This window comes from Dromiciops gliroides, chromosome 6 (genome assembly GCF_019393635.1).
Source record: "Dromiciops gliroides isolate mDroGli1 chromosome 6, mDroGli1.pri, whole genome shotgun sequence".
NCBI classification, from domain to species: domain Eukaryota; kingdom Metazoa; phylum Chordata; class Mammalia; order Microbiotheria; family Microbiotheriidae; genus Dromiciops; species Dromiciops gliroides.
The window spans coordinates 13,871,165-13,890,477 of NC_057866.1; the positions used below are offsets into that span (position 1 = coordinate 13,871,165).

At 49.1% G+C, this 19,313-nt stretch overlaps 1 protein-coding gene across 1 annotated transcript in view; it reads right to left on the reverse strand.

Annotated features, from left to right (window-relative positions):
* CD5 (CD5 molecule) overlaps positions 1-15,423 on the reverse strand; it is a 32,705-nt gene extending 17,282 nt beyond the window's left edge. Inside the window, exons 1-2 of the mRNA XM_043970941.1 lie at positions 15,282-15,423; positions 112-150 (exon numbers count right to left, since the gene is read on the reverse strand). Coding sequence (XP_043826876.1) covers positions 112-150; positions 15,282-15,342 — 100 coding nt within the window. The 5' untranslated portion in view covers positions 15,343-15,423. The remainder of the gene's footprint in view (positions 1-111; positions 151-15,281) is intronic.
* Between the last annotated feature and the right edge of the window lie 3,890 nt (positions 15,424-19,313).

Genomic DNA, 19,313 nt, shown 5'->3' on the forward strand with positions numbered 1-19,313 from the left:
GGCATGCGTGTAGACATGTGGGTGACACTGTACAGGATGTCTCTCTGACCACTCCCAAATTTCCTTTCAAGTCTCTAAGTTTCTCAAGACTACAGATCCCACACTACTCACCTGAGGGAGTCTGCTCTGGTCCTCCATGACAGGAAGAAACTGCAGAGAAAAGAACAGAGTCAAGGAGGGTGAGGAGGGAGGCAGAAGCAAACTTAGTTGAAATAACAACCCCCACACCTGCCCCCCCCAAACCTTCCCAAACGTTTCCCGATATTCAATGTATTGGGATGTCCCAAAGTAGAATGGGTTGTTTCAAAAGGTAGTGAGTTCCCTGTCACTGACTGTATGCAAGCAGAGCGTGGGTGATTTTGGAGAGGGAATCATTTGGTCCAGGCTCTTCAATTTACAGATGGAGAAACGGAGGCTCAGCAGGGGATGGAATTTTGTATTGGAAGCAAGTCTAGGATTCTGCAACAAAGGTCTTCAGGTGAGGCACTTCTGAGGAAAATGGAAGCCCCTTGAGGGAGGGTTCCATTTCTGTCTTTGGGCTTGTAGCACCCAGAATAATGCCCAGCACATAGTAGGTGCCAAGTTGTTCGAATGCCAAACCTACGCTTGCCTAAAAGACTCTTTTGTGGAGAACTCACAGAGCGTGAGTGCTCGTAGGGCGGTAGGAGAAAGCGACACGAGGACACTCTCAAGGTCTCTCTGAAGAACTTGGGGATGGATCGCTAGGCACGGGAGACCCCGGCACAGAGCGGGCAGCATGGCGCGCCTGCCTCGGAGAAGGCGCTGCGCTCGATGAGCAGAACCGGGGTGACTCAGGAGAAATGTGAGAGGCGCAGACTGAGAAAATCCACCCCAGATGTTCCCAGGGACTATTTGTGCCCGACCCATGCAGAGCCTTCTGAGCTCACAGCCAGACACACGGACCTTGACCCGAACAGAGCGGCGTTATCTGGGTCCTCTCAGAGAATGAAGGACAACCACCAGCCAAGGTGCTTAGCAGATGCTTCTTTCTAGGCCCCCAACTCCGGAGCTCGAGGAGACCTCAGGAGTCCTCTGAGCCCCTTTGTAGACAAGGAAGCTGAGTCCCGGACAAGTGAAGGCAGCCATCCAAGGTCACAGGACTAAGTTGGCTGGTTGGGCGCGCAAGCCTGTGCCGTCCCCAGGACTGGCACCTTCGGTCAAAGGGGCACCTGACACCCAGGGGGTCCTTTTCCTTCTGAATGTTTGCTTCCCATGAAGGAGAATCATGACCATCTCTGTTCTCCCACCTAGCTTGATTCCAGGGCCTTCAGAGAGAGAGGCAGAGACGGAGAAGAAGGGAGGGAGGGAGAGAGGGAGACACACACAGAGACAGAGAGAGACAAAGAGACAGAGAGAGACAGAAAGAGAAACAGAGACAGAGAAGAAGGGAGGGAGGGAGAGAGAGGGAGACATACACACAGAGACAGAGAGACAGAGATAGAGAGAGACAGAAAGATAGAGACAGAGAGACAGAGACTGAGAGAGAGAGACTTTGAAGGCCTGGCTTGCTGCCCCCAGTAGAGATTCACTGCTGTGGAGGAACATGGCCTCCTTAGTGATGAGGACAGCTGTCTTACCAGATTGCGCCTGGACTGAGCACTATTACCTGGAAGACTTCATAACACAAGTGGACAGAGCACTGGCTCTCCAGTCAGAGGACCTGGGTTCAGATCCTCTGCTCTGACAGGGCCTTTGTGACCTTGGACAAGTCACTTACCCTCCCACCTTAGATGCCTGTCCCCGTGCTTGGAAAGCTCTCTCTCTCTCTCTCTCTCTCTCTCTCTCTCTCTCTCTGCTGCCTCTTCCCACCCCTTGCTGCTTTTATCGCCCTCCTAAAGTTCCCCATCCCCCTTTGGGGGTTCCTTCATCCTTCCTCCTTCTGCTGTCTTTTATGTGTCTTCCTATTAGAACGTGAGCCCCTCGAGGACAGGGACTTTCCTTCTCCCTGAGTGTGTTTGTATTTCAAGCTCTTGGCATACAGTAAGTGTTTAATAAATGCTTGTTCACTTGACTCGACTTTTGACCTTCCTGGACTGACTGAGAGGTGGCCTCCCTCTGCTTCTTACCACCTGTGTGACCTTGGAAAAGTCATTTCTTTGAGCCTCAGTTACTCCCTTATAGGATGGCGGTAACAAGATTAGAAGAGTCTCAGACATCACCAGTTCAGACTCTTCCTTTTGTTGCTCAGAGTCAGAAAATGACTAATCCATCATTCAGCAAGCATTTATTAAGTGCCTACTGTATGCCCAGATCTGCAGGCCCCTGGGAATACATCATAGAGCTGGAAGGGACCCCAGAGATCATTTGGTCTAACCTCCTCATTGTACTCATGTATAAACTGAGACCCAGAGAGGCTGACTTGCCCAAGGTCACGCAGAGACAGAATTTGAACCCAGATCTTCTCATTGCAAATCCAGCACACTCTCCCTCATGCTCTACTGATAATTCCAGCCCAACCTATCTTTGTTTTTTTGTTTTTTGTTTTTGGTCAGCTTTTAAAATTCACCTGGAAGGAACCACAGAGCCCATGTAACACAACTTGTACCTTTGTCTTGTTGTTGTTGTGTGTGTGTGTGTGTGTGTGTGTGTGTGTCAATTAGGGTTAAGTGACTTGCCCAGGGTCACACAGCTAGTAAGTGTTAAGTGTCTAAGGCCGGATTTGAACTCAGGTCCTTCTGAATCCAGGGCTGGTGCTCTATCCACTTCGCCACCTAGCTGCCCCGTACCTTTGTCTTGACAACATTCCTGACCAGATATCATCCAGCTTCTGCTTGAAGACCTCTGATGATGGGGAGCTCACTACCTTCTGAAGGAAACCTTACGTCACAGGGGTGTTAGCATAGTGCCCCACACATAGTAGGTACTTAATCTATATTGATTGATTTATATGGTGAGGAAAAGGCTTTGTAAAACTCAAAAACTGAAGAAATGGGAGCTACGATAATGCACCAGCTGAACGACCTTGGACAAATAATTTCCTCTAAATCTAGGCCTCTTTTTCATCTGTTAAATGACAGGGTGGGACTAGGTGATCTCTGACATCCGTCCATCTCAAGATCCAGTGATAGGTGTCCTGTGATTCAAGAGATCTCCTGGCCCAGCCTGTGGCAAAGGCAGCTCTGATGATTACCTATGCACAGCCTGGTTCTAAGAAGTTTGCACCAAGTCTGGAAGAATCTCACCATTGGCAAGAGCAGAAATCTGAGCCTCCCCAACCCTGACTCCTGACTGAGACCACTCACAGCTGTATGGCCAGCCCCATCTTGGGGGTACTTCTTGGCAGTGACTCCTAACCCCAGGTCTGCCTTTAAGAGCTCAGGGCTGATTAGAAGGACAGAAAATGGGGGGTATATAGTTTCTTGGATAAAGGTCCCATATCCCAAATATATAAAGAACTTTGTCAAATTTATAAGAATGTGAGTCATTCCTCAATTGATAAATGGTCACAGCATATGAACAGACAGTTTTTGGATGAAGAAATCAAAACAATTTATAGTCATAATGAAAAAATGCTCTAAATCATTATTGATTAGAGAAATACAAATTCAAACAACCTTGAGATATCATTTTACACCTATCAGATTGGCTAAAATAATAAAAGGGAAAAAGACAAACGTTGGAGGGGATGTGGAAAAATTTGGACACTAAAATACTGTTGGTGGAACTGTGAACTGATCCAACCATTTTTTTTTTTTTTTGGGCAGGGCAATAGGTGTTAAGTGACTTGCCCAGGGTCACACAGCTAGTAAGTGTTAAGTGGCTGAGGCCGGATTTGAAGTCAGGTACTCCTGAATCCAGGGCCAGTGCGTTATTCACTTCGCCACCTAGCTGCCCGATACAACCATTTTGGAGAGCAATCTGAAATTATGTCCAAACAGTTCTAAAACTGTGTTTAACCTTTGACCCAACAACACCACTATTAGATCTGTTTCCCAAGGTGATCAGGGAAAAAGGAAAAGAACCTGTGTGTTCTAAATTATTTATAGCAACTCTCTTTGTGTTGGCAAAGAACTGGAAATTGAGGGGATGCTCATCATTTGGGGAAGGGCTAAAGAAGTTGTGGTATATAATTGTGATGGAAATACTACTGTGCTATAAGAAATGATGAGCCGGTTGGTTTTAGAAAAACATGGAAAGATTTGTACGAAATAAAGAAAAGTGGAGTGATCAGAACCAAGAGAACTTTGTACACAGTAACAACAATATCATTTGAAGAAGAATTCTAAGCAACCGAGTTATTCTGAGTATTATAAATATTCAAATAAACTACAAAAGACCTATGAAGGAAGATGCTGTACACCTCCAGAGAATGAACTTATATATAGGAATATGTCTAGTATGGGTTTTACAAACACACACACACACACATACATATGTGTATCTGTCAAATGGTGGTGTTCTCGAGGGAGGGAGGGAGACAGTTCAGAACTTAAAATGTGGGGCAGCTAGGTGGCACAGTAGATAGAGCACCGGCCCTGGAGTCAGGAGTACCTGAGTTCAAATCCGACCTCAGACACTTAACACTTATTAGCTGTGTGACCCTGGGCAAGTCACTTAACCCCAATTGCCTCACTAAAAAAAAAATTAAAAAAAAAGAACTTAAAATGTAACCCCCCAAATTTAGTTTAATTTAAAAATAAAATACATCTTAAACAAAAAGTAGCTCAGCAAGTCCCCTAATTCTCTAACTCTCAGGAAAGAGCTATAGTTTGAGCACCAAAGAGAAGGCTAGGGCCCCCTCCAAAGTTATAAGATTTAAAATTAGAAATGGGTTGTGCTGGTGCTTTTGAGAGCTGATTGTTAAATGCTCAGTGTGAGTATTTATTTATACCTAGAAACTCAATGAGAGCTACAAATCAGAGTTTTATCTGTTTTATTGATTACCTAGATTTAAGAAATCGATGGAGAAATATTAATAATGATGATTAAACTTGAGTGTGTCATGGATATATTTTTGGGAAGGGAGCCAGTTGTTAAACACTTCTCAGTGTACCCCTGGCTATAAAGGACCTTTCTGAGAAAGCCTCTGAGAAAGCCAGATGGGGAATCTGAATCCCAGAGATGGGAAGGGCTTTTCCCAGGGTCATGGAAGTAGGATTCAAATCCATGTTCTCTGACTGAGCATCCAGCACCCTAACAATGCATCACCCCTATCCCTCTAGTCTGCCCTGTGTCTACCTCTGCCATGCCCCCTCTGTGCTGCCAACCTCTCAGGGTCTTTGGCAGAGCCACTTTGGGCCCCATAGCTCTGGTGGTCAGAACCTGGTGCTCTGTGGTCAAGGGTGCAAATACACACAAGCCAGCCTGATGAGATCCTGGCAGCCTGGCCACTAGCTGTGTGAACTTGGATAAATCACTGCCCCTGTCTAGGCTCCAATTCATCAGCAAGTGGGTTAGACCATAGTCACTTCTAGCCCTGACATTCTAGAAGAGGGTCCCGCTCTCCATCCCCTCCCCTCTGACCCCGCATTCCTCCTGAATCACATGTACCCCTGTCCTGTCGGGCATGGCCTAGAGCCACAGGATATGACACCTGGAAGAGATCCCAGGCTCCTAATCTCTCCTTGTGGACCCGAGGATGCTAAAGCCTCAATGAGTCAAGGGCTACAACAACAATGATCATAACAGAACTCAGCACAGCCGCTAGGCTCAAAGTTAGAAGGTGCTGCATTTACAGACTCCCAAGAGTCTCAGTGTTGCTTTAAACTGAATCAGCTTTCATGAAAAATGTTGGGACAGCCTCTCCATCACCTCTGTGAGCCTCACACCCTCCTTAAGGCACTTTATGACCAAGCCCATCTGCTCTTCCCGCTGCTCCTCACAGACAACAGCGCGTGTCTGTCTCCATGACCCTCCATCCCCTATCTCTGGACCTTCGTCCAGGCTGCCCGCCCCCCCCACGCCGTCCCATGACAGGAATGAGATCCAGCCTCCCCTCGACACTCAGCTGAGGACCACCTGCTACAAGAAGCCTTTTCTGATTCTTCCCACCTCCCACCCCAGCTGCCCGTGCCCTCTCTCCACCCCCAAATTAACTTGTATTTACTTCGTATCTAAATGTTGAGAGAACGTAAGCCCCTTGGGGGCAGGCGCCGGTTCTAGTTTCTCACTTCGGAACTTCTCTGGCTTCTTCTCTGCGCCTGGGCCAGGGGTCCCCGGCCTCCCCCTTTCTCCCACTCCCTTTGCAGCTCCCTTTTGTGGGCTATCTTTCCAATTAGATTGTAAGCTCCTTGAGGGCAGGGACTACTTATTTTTCCGTATTTGTAGTCCCAGCACTTAGTCCAGTGCTTGGCGCGTAGCGGGCTCTAAGCAAACGTTTAGTGACTATTTAGTTTTTGTAATATTCCCCCCCCTCCCCCTCCCCCCCCCCCCCCCCAGTGCTTGGCACACGGCAGGTGGACGGATAGTTTGCAGTTCTGTGAACGAAGTGCTGCAGGTATCATTAGCTTCGTTTTATGGATGACAAAACTGAGGCTCAGGGGTGAAGTGATTGGCCCAATATCGTCAGCTACAGGTCCGTTGTTCCACCATTTCACAATCATTTCAATCCCAAGGTCCTTCCACTATAGGAGCTGACACCGCTGGGTGCTAAGGGACAGTCCTACCTGGGAGGAGCTCCTGCCAGCCCGGCTTTTGCCCCTGGCTTCCCTAGAGCCTGGGCTCCGTCCCACCTTCTGCAGGAGTCTGCTCCCTGAGAGCATCCCTCCTTCCCATCCACTCCGTCTCCCTCTGGGGTGAGCCCAGTGATTGACGGTGCCTCCCTCTAGGAGGAGAACTTCTTAGGGCGGTGTTTTTGCCTTTCTTTGCATGCCCGGCTCTTAGCACAGTGTCCGGCACATCGCAAACGGTTAATAAATGGTTGCTGACCCGCAGACTCCCTTCTCTGAGCCTTCTCTGGCTGATAGAACAGACGAGACTTTCCAGCAGAGATGGTTTCACTCATTGTCTTTGGAGCGCCTGTGTCTTAGCATGCAGTAGGTGCTTAATAAATGCAAGCCCACGATTTGATTGTCAAAGATCTACGTGCGCCCTCAGTGTCTGCCTATTGAAGAAGGCAGAGCTGACTCAATGGGTGGCTGGGGATAGGACCCCTGCCCCTCACTCAGGACGATAATACTAATGTTCACCACTTCTAAAGGATTTTAAAATGCCCAGAGCACTTTACAAAGCCTTTTTAAATTAAGCCTCCCCCCAGGAGAAACAACGGAGAGAGGCAGCAAGCCCTAGTGCATAGAGAACCACCCCCAAACCTGGAGGACGTGGGTTCAAGCACTGATCTGACGCCGACTGGCAGCGTGACTTTGGGCTAGTCATTTAACACCTCAGTCTCCCAAGCACTGAAGACTGTGAAATTGCAGAGGAGGGAGCAACCTGTGCTGGCGAAGGGAGTTTCCTGATCTGGAAGTTCTCTATGCCAATGAACTCACAGATTGATCCAGTCACTTTCCCTTCGAAATCCTATTGAGGAGGCACTATGGGCATTACTGTACGTATATATGTGTGTATGTATATTACATACATAAATATATGTATTTGGGGCAGCTAGGTGTCGCAGTGGATAGAGCACTGGCCCTGGATTCAGGAGGACCTGAGTTCAAATACAGCCTCAGACACTTGACACCTACTAGCTGTGTGACCCTGGGCAAGTCACTTAACCCTCATTGCCTCACCAAAAAAAAATGTATTTATAAAGTATGCACATGTTTCATATAGGTATGTTTTATATATAAATACATATATTTGATATATACATACACATGTGTCTATATAAACATAGATATATTTCTATACATAAATCCACATGTAAATGCTATGTTTCTATAAATAAATGTATATATTTCTGCATATACACATGTGTATTTCTATATATAAATGCACATGTTTTTATAGGAAAGTTCATTGGATTTCTCTATATAAAGCCATATCTAAATGCACGTGTGTTCCTCTATATAAACATGCGTGTTTCTATGTATAAATTCACACACATTTCCATATAAATGCATAGATTTCAATGTATGAATACACATTTGGTTTATACATAAATGCATATATGTGTTTCTCTATATAAATACATAAGTGTTTGTATATATAAATTCACACGTGTTTCTATATATCAACACAGATATGGTCTCTCTCTAAAAACACAGATAGGTTTGTCTAGATCAATCCACAATTCTATATAAGAACACACATATACATGTATATATGCACATGGACACACATGCTTCTGACAGGACTTAGAAGGATGATACAATTTGTCCATGGTGGCACAGCTAGTAATGATGGGAGCCTGGGATTCACACTTCCTGCTTAGCCCTCTCTCCACTATCCTAGGCTTTCCCATTAGACTGGGAACCCCTTTGAGAGCAGGGCTTTCCTGTTCTCGGTACACCCACCACCGTGCCTGGTACACAGTAGGCAGGCCCTTAATAAATGTTTGTTAACTGACTGCCTGATCTAATCTGAGAGCAAACAGGGGCCATAAAGTAAAATCGTCCTCATCCCGACGCTACGAGGCTGGCCGCATCAGGCCCTTGGGAGGGGACCTCTTGTTTTTGTTTTTTGGGGTTTTGTTTTTTTTTTAGTTTTCTTGGTGAGGCAATTGGGGTTAAGTGACTTGCCCAGGGTCACACAGCTAGTAAGTGTTAAGTGTCTGAGTCCGGATTTGAACTCAGGTCCTCCTGACTCCAGGACCGGTGCTCTATCCACTGCGCCACCTAGCTGCCCCTGGGAGGGGACCTCTTGGCTTCTCAAAGGCTCTGCCGACAGAGCACAGGAACTACCAAGTGCTGTCAAGCTGGAGGGGCCTTGGTCAAGTCAACAAACATTAAGCCCTTTTCTGGGTGCCAGGCCTTGTGCTAAGCCCTGAGGACACTAAAAAAGGCAAAAGCATGGCCCCTGCCTGGGGACAGATTGTGTCCCCCTAGTCACCTACTTATGTATATGGGCAGTGAGGGGGTGCAGTGAATAGAGTGCTGGCCCTGGAGTCAGGAGGACCTGAGCTCTAATTAGACTGAAGATACGTATTAGTTGTATGCCCTTGGGCAAGTCATGCCACTCGGTTTGCCTCGGTTTCCTCGTCTATAGAGTGAGCTGCAGAAGGATGTGAAAAGCCTCTCTAGTATCTTTGCCAAGAAAACCCCAAATGGGGGTCGGTCACAAAGAATCAGGCATGACGGATGACACAACAACAACAGCAACAACAACAGACTTCTCTGTGTACAGGCCCTTGGCTCCAGAGGAATATGAGCTCCCTGAGATCTTCCTATTCCTTGCACTTGGCACAGCCTCAGGCACATGGTTGGCAATTAATGCTTGATTGGTGGTTAGTGAAAGGGTTGCAATCTGTATCAGTGAATGAACGCAGGCACCCTAAGATGGAACCCTACCAACACCCGTGCACACACGCACACACACAGCCTTCGTGTTCCCTTTACATCACTACTTTACATCTTCTGATATAGAGATGGTGGTTGGGATGACTCTCCCCATTTCATAATAACAAAAATCAAGGCTAAGGCAAGAGTCCTCTGCCATGCTCCAGGTCAGTGGCAGGCCTGGGGTGCTAAGCTAGCTCTTCTAACCGTCTCTAGGGTTCTCCCCTCTGCACATCTCGCTCCCACATGCTGGTCTTCAGATACTCTGGGCCCACAATCAAGCCAAGACCGTGGCAACTTCCCATTGGTTCATAAAGCCAAGGAAGCATGCTCTGTACCTGGGAACTCTCCCCTCCCCTGCACCTCAGGCACACAACCACCACCCTTTACCAGTTGGCCAGAGCTAGTTCACTCTCCCTGGCATCACTGGACCTGGGTTCAAATCCTGGAAGAAACATATTGCCAATGATGACTTGAACAGAAGAAATGACACCTAAGATATCACCCAAGACCTACTCACTTCCCTCTACATCAGTTCGTACGAGTCTTCCCCAGACTTCTCTGAAACTGCCCTTTCCATCATTTCTTATAACGCGAGTGTTTATCCTGGCCACGGGATGCCATAATTTGTTCCACCCTCTGGCTCGACTATGCATGTTGGTTACAAGGGTCATGCTTTTCTCTTTTTCTCAAAGTTGGAAGAGGGGCAGTGGGAGGAAGAAATACATTTTGTTAGTTGACAGAATAATAATATTTAATTGGAAAATCATCCAGGAAAAGTGATCAGAAAATGAATAGAAAGAAGGTGGCAAGATCGAAGTGCAAGGGAAATACTGATGGGGCAAGTCACTTCCCTTCTCTATAGACCTCAGTTTCTTCATCTGTAAAATGAGGGGATTGGGTTAGTGGCTTCTGAAGTTCTCTTCTGGCCCTAAGTCTATGAACCCATGATCCAGACAGGTGGATAGGGAGATGCAGGGGGAAACTGAGGCAGAGAAGGATTTTTTTTTTCCCCCTCAGATCTCTTATTGGATGAGAGAGGCAGGGCCCCTAAGGTTTGATAATTCCAGGTTGGGGAGCTAGGACTCCCGGGGATGGGGCACCCCTACCTCTGAGCCTCGGGCACCTCATCCATAAAATGGAGAGAGTATCTCACAGAAACACGCCATAATTTGTGACTGTCTGGGGGGGGGGGAAGACAAATGAATGTCATGCCCGATCTAGACTCCAAGGGGCTGATGAAGCAGACAGAGGTGGTGGACTACAGGTGCTGAATGAGGTATATGCTGTAACATACAGTTCATGTGCTTTTTCTTTTGCTTACACAACCTCTTTTTGTTATGGAGAGGACTCTGTTGGATGAGGACAATATGTAAAGAGGCCGAAATAAAACATTTCAGAGAGTGACTGGGGAGGCTTGGTGGGGTAAGGCCCATTTCTACTCCCAGACTCCTACCCCATGCATCCCTTGGGGCAGGGGAACAATTTCCCATTCTGACACCTTCCCAACAGTTTAGAGTCTCCAAGGACCGCCTGGGGCACTGAAAGAGGGTCAGTGACTTTGCCCAGGGGACACACAGCCAGAATGTGTGAGACACAGACCTTGAACCCAGGGCTTCCTGACTCTGACTGAGCCTCTGTGACTCGCTAGCTATATGACCCTGGACAAGTCACAAACCATTGATTCTCCAAGACTTTTACTGAGTTACTGTGCTGGTGCCACTGTGCATTGGGAGGGGAAAAGTTCTGCTCCAGGAGTGGCCTGGTGCCCCTTTCCCAAATGCTCCATTCTTTCTGGTTTGACTTACTCAGTGTATCCTCAGATCTCGGGGGGCCTGATTGATCCCCTCCCATGCTGTGCGCACTGTGCCCGCTTGTCCCTCACATGGACATCCATGTTATAGGGTAACCAGGCAGAGGCTGAGGGGTGCAGGTCGCTGTGGATCACCCTAGAAACTTCTCAGGCCCCTGGGCAGGAGAATGACTGTGGGGGCCCCAGTTCCCCAGGGTTAGGAGAGGGCCTGGTGTCACTTCACTTAGGCCAAGGAAATGGCATGAGCTTGAGATGGCAGCAGCAGCAACAGCAGAGGGCCTCCTATTGTGCTTTGTGGAGAGCAGCTTCATTTCCTCCCTGCCTCTTGCGTTCTCAGCTTGGCAGACACTACAAGGCTTCAGGGTATAATAGTGATGAGATGATGAGAGTCAAAAAGACCCGGGTTCAGATCTCACCTCCAATGCTCACCTACTGTGTGCCCATGGACAAACTACTTAACCCCCCCCCCCAACCTCAGTTTTCTCATCTGTTAAATAGGCAAAAGGCCCAGGTAGGTCCTTGCCTTGTGAGGTTGCTGAGGCTCAAACAAGATAAACGTGTGTCATCTTGTAAATTGTAAAGGGTTGCACCAGTCTGTGAGATCCTAAGGGGGAGGGTGGTAAGGACGATCTTACAGCTCTTCCCACTGGTCAGTCCCCAGGATCTGGCCCCTGTTCCCTCTCTTGTATCCAGGTGAGCATCCAGCGGGGCTGGGCATAAATGGAGAGAGGCTGCAGGGAGGACTCGGGGTTGTAATTGTTCCCATTTCTCTGGACTTGGCTTGGCCCAAGAAACAGAATTTGGAGCTCGAAGAGTCTTGGAGATCATCTTCCCCAAGCCCCTTGTTTGGCAGAGGTAGGGTGGCCAAGTGGAGAGAGCACAGGACTTGGGAGCCAGAGGTTCTGGGGTTGGGTGGGACCTTCTTGGGCACCTAGTCCAGTTCCTTCACTTGAATATTGGGGAAATGGGTCATAAGTGGTGAAATAAAAATTTGAACCCAGGTCCTATGACTCTATATCTGGTGCTCTTTGTATTATACCATGCTACTTCTATAAATTGGTGGTGGTGGTGGTGAGATCTTCTAGCTCAGAATTCTACTTCTTGAGCAAGGATGAGCCCAAAGAAATGGGAAGACCCGTAAATCCTCGTCCTCCTTCAGATCTACCTCTGTCTGCCCCATCTTCACCAGCCTCACCCACCCTGAGGACTGTAGGAGAGGGAATATGGGTCAGAGGGATGGAGGAGTCCTCGATCACTCTGACCACACAGGGGTCCAGCCAGCTGCTTCCACTGTCTGCCCAGACTGACCAAATGTCTCCTTTGAAGCAAAGGAGCCATGGAGAGCCAATGGCAGAGTCTCACAACTGCCCCCTGGACGCGTGACCTTCTGCATAGATCTCAGCATGGTAAGCTGTAGAGTGTAAGTCCCTTGAGGGCAGGGGCAGGTTCCTCCATTTCTCTCTGTAACCCCTGTGCCCTGTGCTGTGCCTGACACAGGGTGACTTGAAAGCTTTCTTATTGGATGGAGCAAGATGTCCATTCATTCACTCACTCCCCTCAGTCCTCAGTTCTCCCTCTCCCAGGCTGAAGCTATTAGATGTGCCATCTCATGGCCCTGGCAGAGCAGGCCTCGGGCATAGCATCCTCTCTGATACTCTCTCTTGTTTGGTTGCTTCTTCAAACTTTCCCCAGTTGATGGGACTCTTTGTTTCCATGGCCTGGATGGAGATTTTCCTATGAACCTGAGTAGCTTCCTTCCCAACCCTCTCTCTCTCTCTCTCTCTCTCTCTCTCTCTCTCTCTCTCTCTCTCTCTCTCTCTCTCTCTCTCTCTCTCTCTCTCTTTCTCTCTCTCTCTCTCCCTCCCTCTCTCTCCCTCTCTCTCTCTCTCTCCCTCCCTCCCTCCCTCTCTCCCCCCCCCCCTCACACACACACACACACACACACACACACATGCTCACATGCCTCCATCCTTGCCTTTTTTGGATCCAGGGTCATATTTTCAAGGAGTCCTCCCAATGGTCCCCAAGCCAGGTTCTGTCCCTTCCCTACCTTCACCCCCTTTTTCCATCAGCCGAGGACACTCACATTAAGAAGGCTGCATGCCAATCAGCCAAAGTTATGTGTGTGTGGGGTCATTCAAGGACCACCCTTAACCCTTTTGTGGAGGGCAAGGCTGGTTCTGAGGCAGCTCAGGGGGTCCCAGTTCACCCTAAGGGGCCCCGTCTGAATCAGAGCCCAGGAAAGAAGACGCCAGAGAGAGGACCCCAGATCCCAGGCTGTTGGCCTGGTCATCAATTGTTAGGACCAGAAAGAACATCTAGTTAAGGACCATCTAGTCTAAACTTTTCACTTTACAAATGCAGGAAACTGAGGCCTAGAGAGAGGCAGTGACTTGTCCAAGGTCACAGAACAGATTAGTAAAAGGGCCAGCATTAGAATACTGATTGTCTTTTTTTTTTTTTTTCGGGGCAAAGTGGGTTAAGTGACTTGCCCAGGGTCACACAGCTAGTAAGTGTCAAGTGTCTGAGGCCAAATTTGAACTCAGGTCCTCCTGAATCCAGGGCCGGCGCTCTATCCACTGTGCCACCTAGCTGCCCACTGCTTGTCTTTTGCCCAGTCCATGCTGTGCCTAGATTAAGTGGACCTCCCTTCCCAGATCTGCCTGAAGGCATCTTGTTAGGGATGGGGAGGAGGGCTTTGTGCTGATGTGGGAGGGAGGGGGTCACCAGAGAGAGAAGCCTGAACCCTTAGACTCTCAGTCCAGTGGTCTTGCGCTTGAGGAGTGTGCTTGGCTTCATGGCCAGACATTATTCTGACCTTCCTCGTATGAGGTGTTTCTGGAGGTATTTGGAGTCAGGTCCTCTGAGCTCTGCTTCACCCTTCACCCTCAGCTAATGCCCTGTAGATGCCCCTGAACCAGCTTGGACCCTAACCACCTCTTCCTCCCCACCAGGGGGTAATTGGGCATCTGCTGGAATCCTGGCAGATTCCAGAGTTGGAAGGGACATTGGATAGAAGTCATCTTGTTCAAGCCCCTCATGTTAGAGATGAGACCCCGAGAAGGAAGTGCTTGCCCCGACTCACTCAGACTGAGTGACAGAGCTGGGATTTGAACCCTGGGCCCTCTGACTTCAATGTAAGCTCTGTGCTTTCTCCTCCTACTGTGCGCTGCCTCTCCTACTGTGTGCTCTGCATTTCCCCAAGTCCTGGGAAGCTGTGCTTGGTGGGTGGCCTGGCTTGCAATGAGGGACACTGTAGACATTGCTGTTTGCTAACAGCAAGCACGGCCTCTGGTCTCCTGAGCACCCATCCTGTTCTAGTCACACCCCAGGCCTCCATCCATCTGCAATGGAGTCAGGCATCTCCAACGCCAGGAGAAAAGGGGGTGAGTCCAGTAAGTGAAGGGACCTGCCTTCTTCCCATGAGGACAGACAGATAACAAATAGCTAAAGAGAGTCTGGGAGGTGGCCGTCATGAATGGGAAGTGCTGATTTTAGGAGAGACGTAGGGGTGGGGCTGGGGCAAGAGAGGAGATGGGGAGCACATGAGGCCCTATGATCAGAGGCTTAGACCTGGAGGGAACCAGTGGATCCAAGCCCCTCATTTTACATATGGGAAACTGAGGCCTCGAGGCGTGAATGACGTGCCCGAGTTATACCTGTAGTAAATGACAGAGCCGTGATGCTTGTGAGGTCCTCTCACTCCATTTCCCTGCTCTTTGCTTCACCCCTTTTCACAGGATTAAGAGATGTGATTGAGTTTAGAGCGTAGCCCCTTTATCTTACAGATGGGGAAACTGAGACCCCCTCAAAGGATAAGTGACTTTCCCTAGGTCGAAGAAATAAGACAGTGAGGAGCGCCGCCAGGATCTGAGCTCATTTTCACTGCACCCCATTCATTGGAACATGCCCCCTCCAGGCCTCCACATTCACTGGCCCCAAGGAAGGATGACCTACCGAGCGCCAGAACCCGGGGCCAAACCACAACTATTGGTCTGCCTCTTTCTAACCCTGCCGTGTCTCCCCAAGGTATCCCACATCTCAGAGGCTCCCCCAAAGGGAAAACTCACCCAGTATCCCTAGCAGGCACAGCAGAGTCAGTGGTGACCAACACAGCCCCATGGGCAGCATGCTTCTCCCACCTGTGGCAGACTGGTGGGCAGGGTGTCTGGTGCTTGGCAGCTCTGTTCCCCCGGGGGAAGGAGGAGGACAGGGTTGGGGATGTGGTGGTGTCGTGGTGCTCTGCGTCACTTGTATTTGAAGACTGAACTGCCAACTTCCTCCAAACAAAACAACCCTCCCCAGCACTGGGTGATGGAGTAGACCAGCATGCTCTCTGCTGCCTTCCTTTCCTGGGGCCGTTCCTGGGGGCTGCCTGCTCTCTCAGCTGGGGTGGATGCCAACTTTGACCTTGCTCAGGCTCCATCCTGGGCTGGGAGCAGTGGGGTGAAGGAGCTGGGGGACCCCTACACCAGCTTGGGCTCCGGGATCCTTGAGCCTGACTGGGGTCCCTGTTTGTCCCGCCCCCCAGGGGTGTGTCCAGAGGACCAGGGACTTGGGACATGCCAGCCGAGGTCCTGGGGTGCCAGCGAGGGCCACTGTGGGCAGCTGTCCTCGTTTTCACTGCTTTGAGGAGGTGGTTTCATCTGAGTCCTCCCATCTCCACCTCAGGGTGACTTCCGGGGGGCTCAGGCAGTCCCACTCCCTGCACACCTAGGGAGGGCTGGGGGTCACCTTGCGTGTGAAGAGCCTGTGTTTGTATTGTTTCCATCATCATGGGGAATGTGACACGATGTGGCTTACACTGTGTGACTGCTGGTAGGTTCACACAGGCCTTCCTCCAAGGCTGACTTCCTATCTCCCCCGCGGGGCTGGTGTTTGAGGCTTTTTGCCCTTGGGGGAAACAGGAAACAATCCCCTTGTTCTCTGCAGAACTGGCAGGGGCTCAGGCTATTGGAGAGCTGGGGAGGGAGGAGGCAGACCGGAGCCTGGAACAGGGGCTGGGGCCCCCAGCCCCGTAAAGGCAGAAATGGAGGGGAAAGAGAAACCTGTTTAGACTCAGAGGACCTGAGTTCAAATTCATGCCTCTCATAGTTGGGCCCTTGGACAAGAAATGTGACTTTTCTGGGCCTCAGTTTCCTTCTCTGTAAAAGGAGATGGTTGTCAGTCAACAATCATTTATTAAGCAGGGCCTACCCTCAAGGAGCTTACATTCTTCTTTTTGGGGGGGGTGAGGCAATTGGGGTTAAGTGACTTGCCCAGGGTCACACAGCTAGTAAGTGTCAAGTGTCTGAGGCCGGATTTGAACTCAGGTACTCCTGATTCCAGGGCTGATGCTCTATCCACTGTGCCACCTAGCTGCCCCAATTTTTTTTTTTAATTTAAAAAATTTTTTTGGTGAGGCAATTGGGGTTAAGTGACTTGCCTAGGGTCACACAGCTAGTAATTATTAAGTGTCCGAGGCCGGATTTGAACTCAGGTCCTCCTGAATCCAAGGCCGGTGCTCTATACACTGAGCCACCTAGCTGCCCCATGGAGCTTACATTCTAATAGAGGAGACAACAGGTCAACAACCATGTATATACACCATGTAATACAGTATAATGGAAAGTAGTCCCTGAGGGAAGATAGTGGGGGGGGACCAAGAAAGCCTCTAGAGAGGTTGGGATCTGAGTGGTCTTACACGGAGCCAGGCTGCTTCACAGGCAGAAATGAGTGAGCGCTTTCCAGACACGGGGAGACGGCCTGTGAAAAGGCACAAAGCAGTTGCTCACGTTTGAGCCACAGTAGGAAAGTCAGTGAACCACAGAGGACTGGAGGGGCACTGGGAGTCAGAAGATAGGCCAGGAGGTGGAAGGCTCTAAAGAGATCTTGTGCTTGATCCTGTAGGGAATGGGGAGCCAGGCATGGTTAGTGAAGTGGGAGAGTGACAGGGTCAGACCTACATCCAGTGCCACACAGATAGTAAGGAAGGGAGCCAGGAATTAAATTTAGGTCCTGGGACAGTATAATAATTGATTCAGGACCAGAAGAGACCCTTTTCAAAGGGAGAAACTGGGGCCCAGAAAGAGTAGGGGATTGTTTGGGGTCACAAAGTAAGTAGCAAAAGCAGAATTTGACCCCAGGTTCTTCCACACCAGGCCATCCCCTGATCACGGGGCAGAGGTGACGACAGGAAAAAGGAGTCAGCATTCCCTGGGGTAGGTGCTCTGCCTGAGCTGTAGCTAAATTCTTATTTTTTTTTACCTTGAGCAAAAACAGTTGGTGGCCAGAGGGGGTGGGTGGAGCAGAAGATAGTCTGCCAATGGTCACTGTCATGCAGGGATAAGGGGTGGCCTGGCTGTAAAGAGGGACATGTGGGTGGCAGACACAGGACCCTGGGGCTAGCAGCAGGGCTCAATGCCCTGCCCTCAAACCCCGCCCCCCATAATCCATGGGCTTTTTTTGTCGGGGCAATGAAGGGTTAAGTGACTTGCCCAGGGTCACACAGCTAGTAAGCTTCAAGTGTCTGAGGCTGGATTTGAACCCAGGTCTTCCTGAATCCAGGGCTGGTGTTTTATCCACTTCACTGCCTAGCTGCCCCAATCCACGGGCTTTTGTTGAAGAGACTCAGACCGTCTTGAGCTTGTTGGTGGAGCTCCAGGGCTGGGGAGACAATGGATTAACTCTAATTACTCTAGTTCTTTAAGGAGTTTACTCACACGAGATCCCTGGGGACTAACATCTCTATTTTACAGGTGAGTAAAGAGGCTCAGAGGAGGAAATCGCACTAGCAAAGTCACACTGCTAACAATTCCATTGCCAAGAGTGGGACCCAGGTGCCCACACTCAACAGTGCCTAGAAGCCAGCTCTGGGAGAAGGGGAGAACTGGGTCCCACGGCCTCCCAGTTCCTTCTTGTTCTGATGTTCTACGCTCTAGGGACATTTTCAGCTTGAACACTTCATGTTCTATGTTCTAACAACCTTTCTAGCTCTGACATTCTCTGTTCTGTGTTCTGCGTTCTAAAGGCTCTTCCAGCTCTGACATCCAACCAACCAACCAACCAACCAACCAACCAACCAACCAACCAACCAACCGATGAGCATTGATTAAGGTGATTAGGTGGTACTACTGTGTATAGAGCTCAGAACCTGGAGTCAGGAATCCTGCCTCAGATGTTCACTAGCTGTGGAATCCTGGGCCAGTCATTTAGCCTCTCTTTGCCTCAGTTTCCTCATCTGTAAAATGGGGTAATGATAGCACCCACCTCACAGGGTTATTGTGATCAAATGAATTAAAACTATATAAAGTCCTTCACAAACCACAAAGTGCTGTGTAAACTGTGGCTAGCACTATCGTCATCACCCCCATCATCACTTGTCATCATCATCTTTATCTCATCATTGTGTTCAAGAGTGACTCTAAGCAGCCAGGGAGGGCTGCTTCAGGTCGCAGGTGAAGCTAGAGAGAGGCTGGAGGGCAGCTTTGAGAGGCCTGGTCCTCCACAGTCTTCTTCTTCTTTTTAAAAAAATTTTTTTTAAGTGAGGCAATTGGGGTTAAGTGACTTGCCCAGGGTCACACAGCTGGTAAGTGTTAAGTGTCTGAGGCTGGATTTGAACTCAGGTACTCCTGACTCCAGGACCGGTGCTCTATCCACTGTGCCACCGAGCTGCCCCCCCCCCCAGTCTTCTAAGGCACAGGAACAGTTCAGAGAATGACCCTCTTCCCAGTCAGTCCTTCTGCTCTACTAATTGTCCCCTAATCTGCCTCCTTTCACAATTCATAACTGGGAGGGAGAGAGCCCATGGTCTAAAGTGGTGGAGGCTTCTATCTATCCATCTATCTATCTATCTATCTATCTATCTATCTATCTATCTATCTATCTATCTATCTATCTATCTATCTATCTATCTATCCATCCATCCATCCATCCATCCATCCATCCATCCATCCATCCATCCATCCATCCATCCATCCATCTATCTATCTATCTATCTATCTATCTATCTATCTATCTATCTATCTATCTATCTATCTATCTATCTATCATCTATCAATCATCTATCTATCTCATCTATCCACCCATCCATTCATTCGTCCATCTGTTCATTCATTCATTTA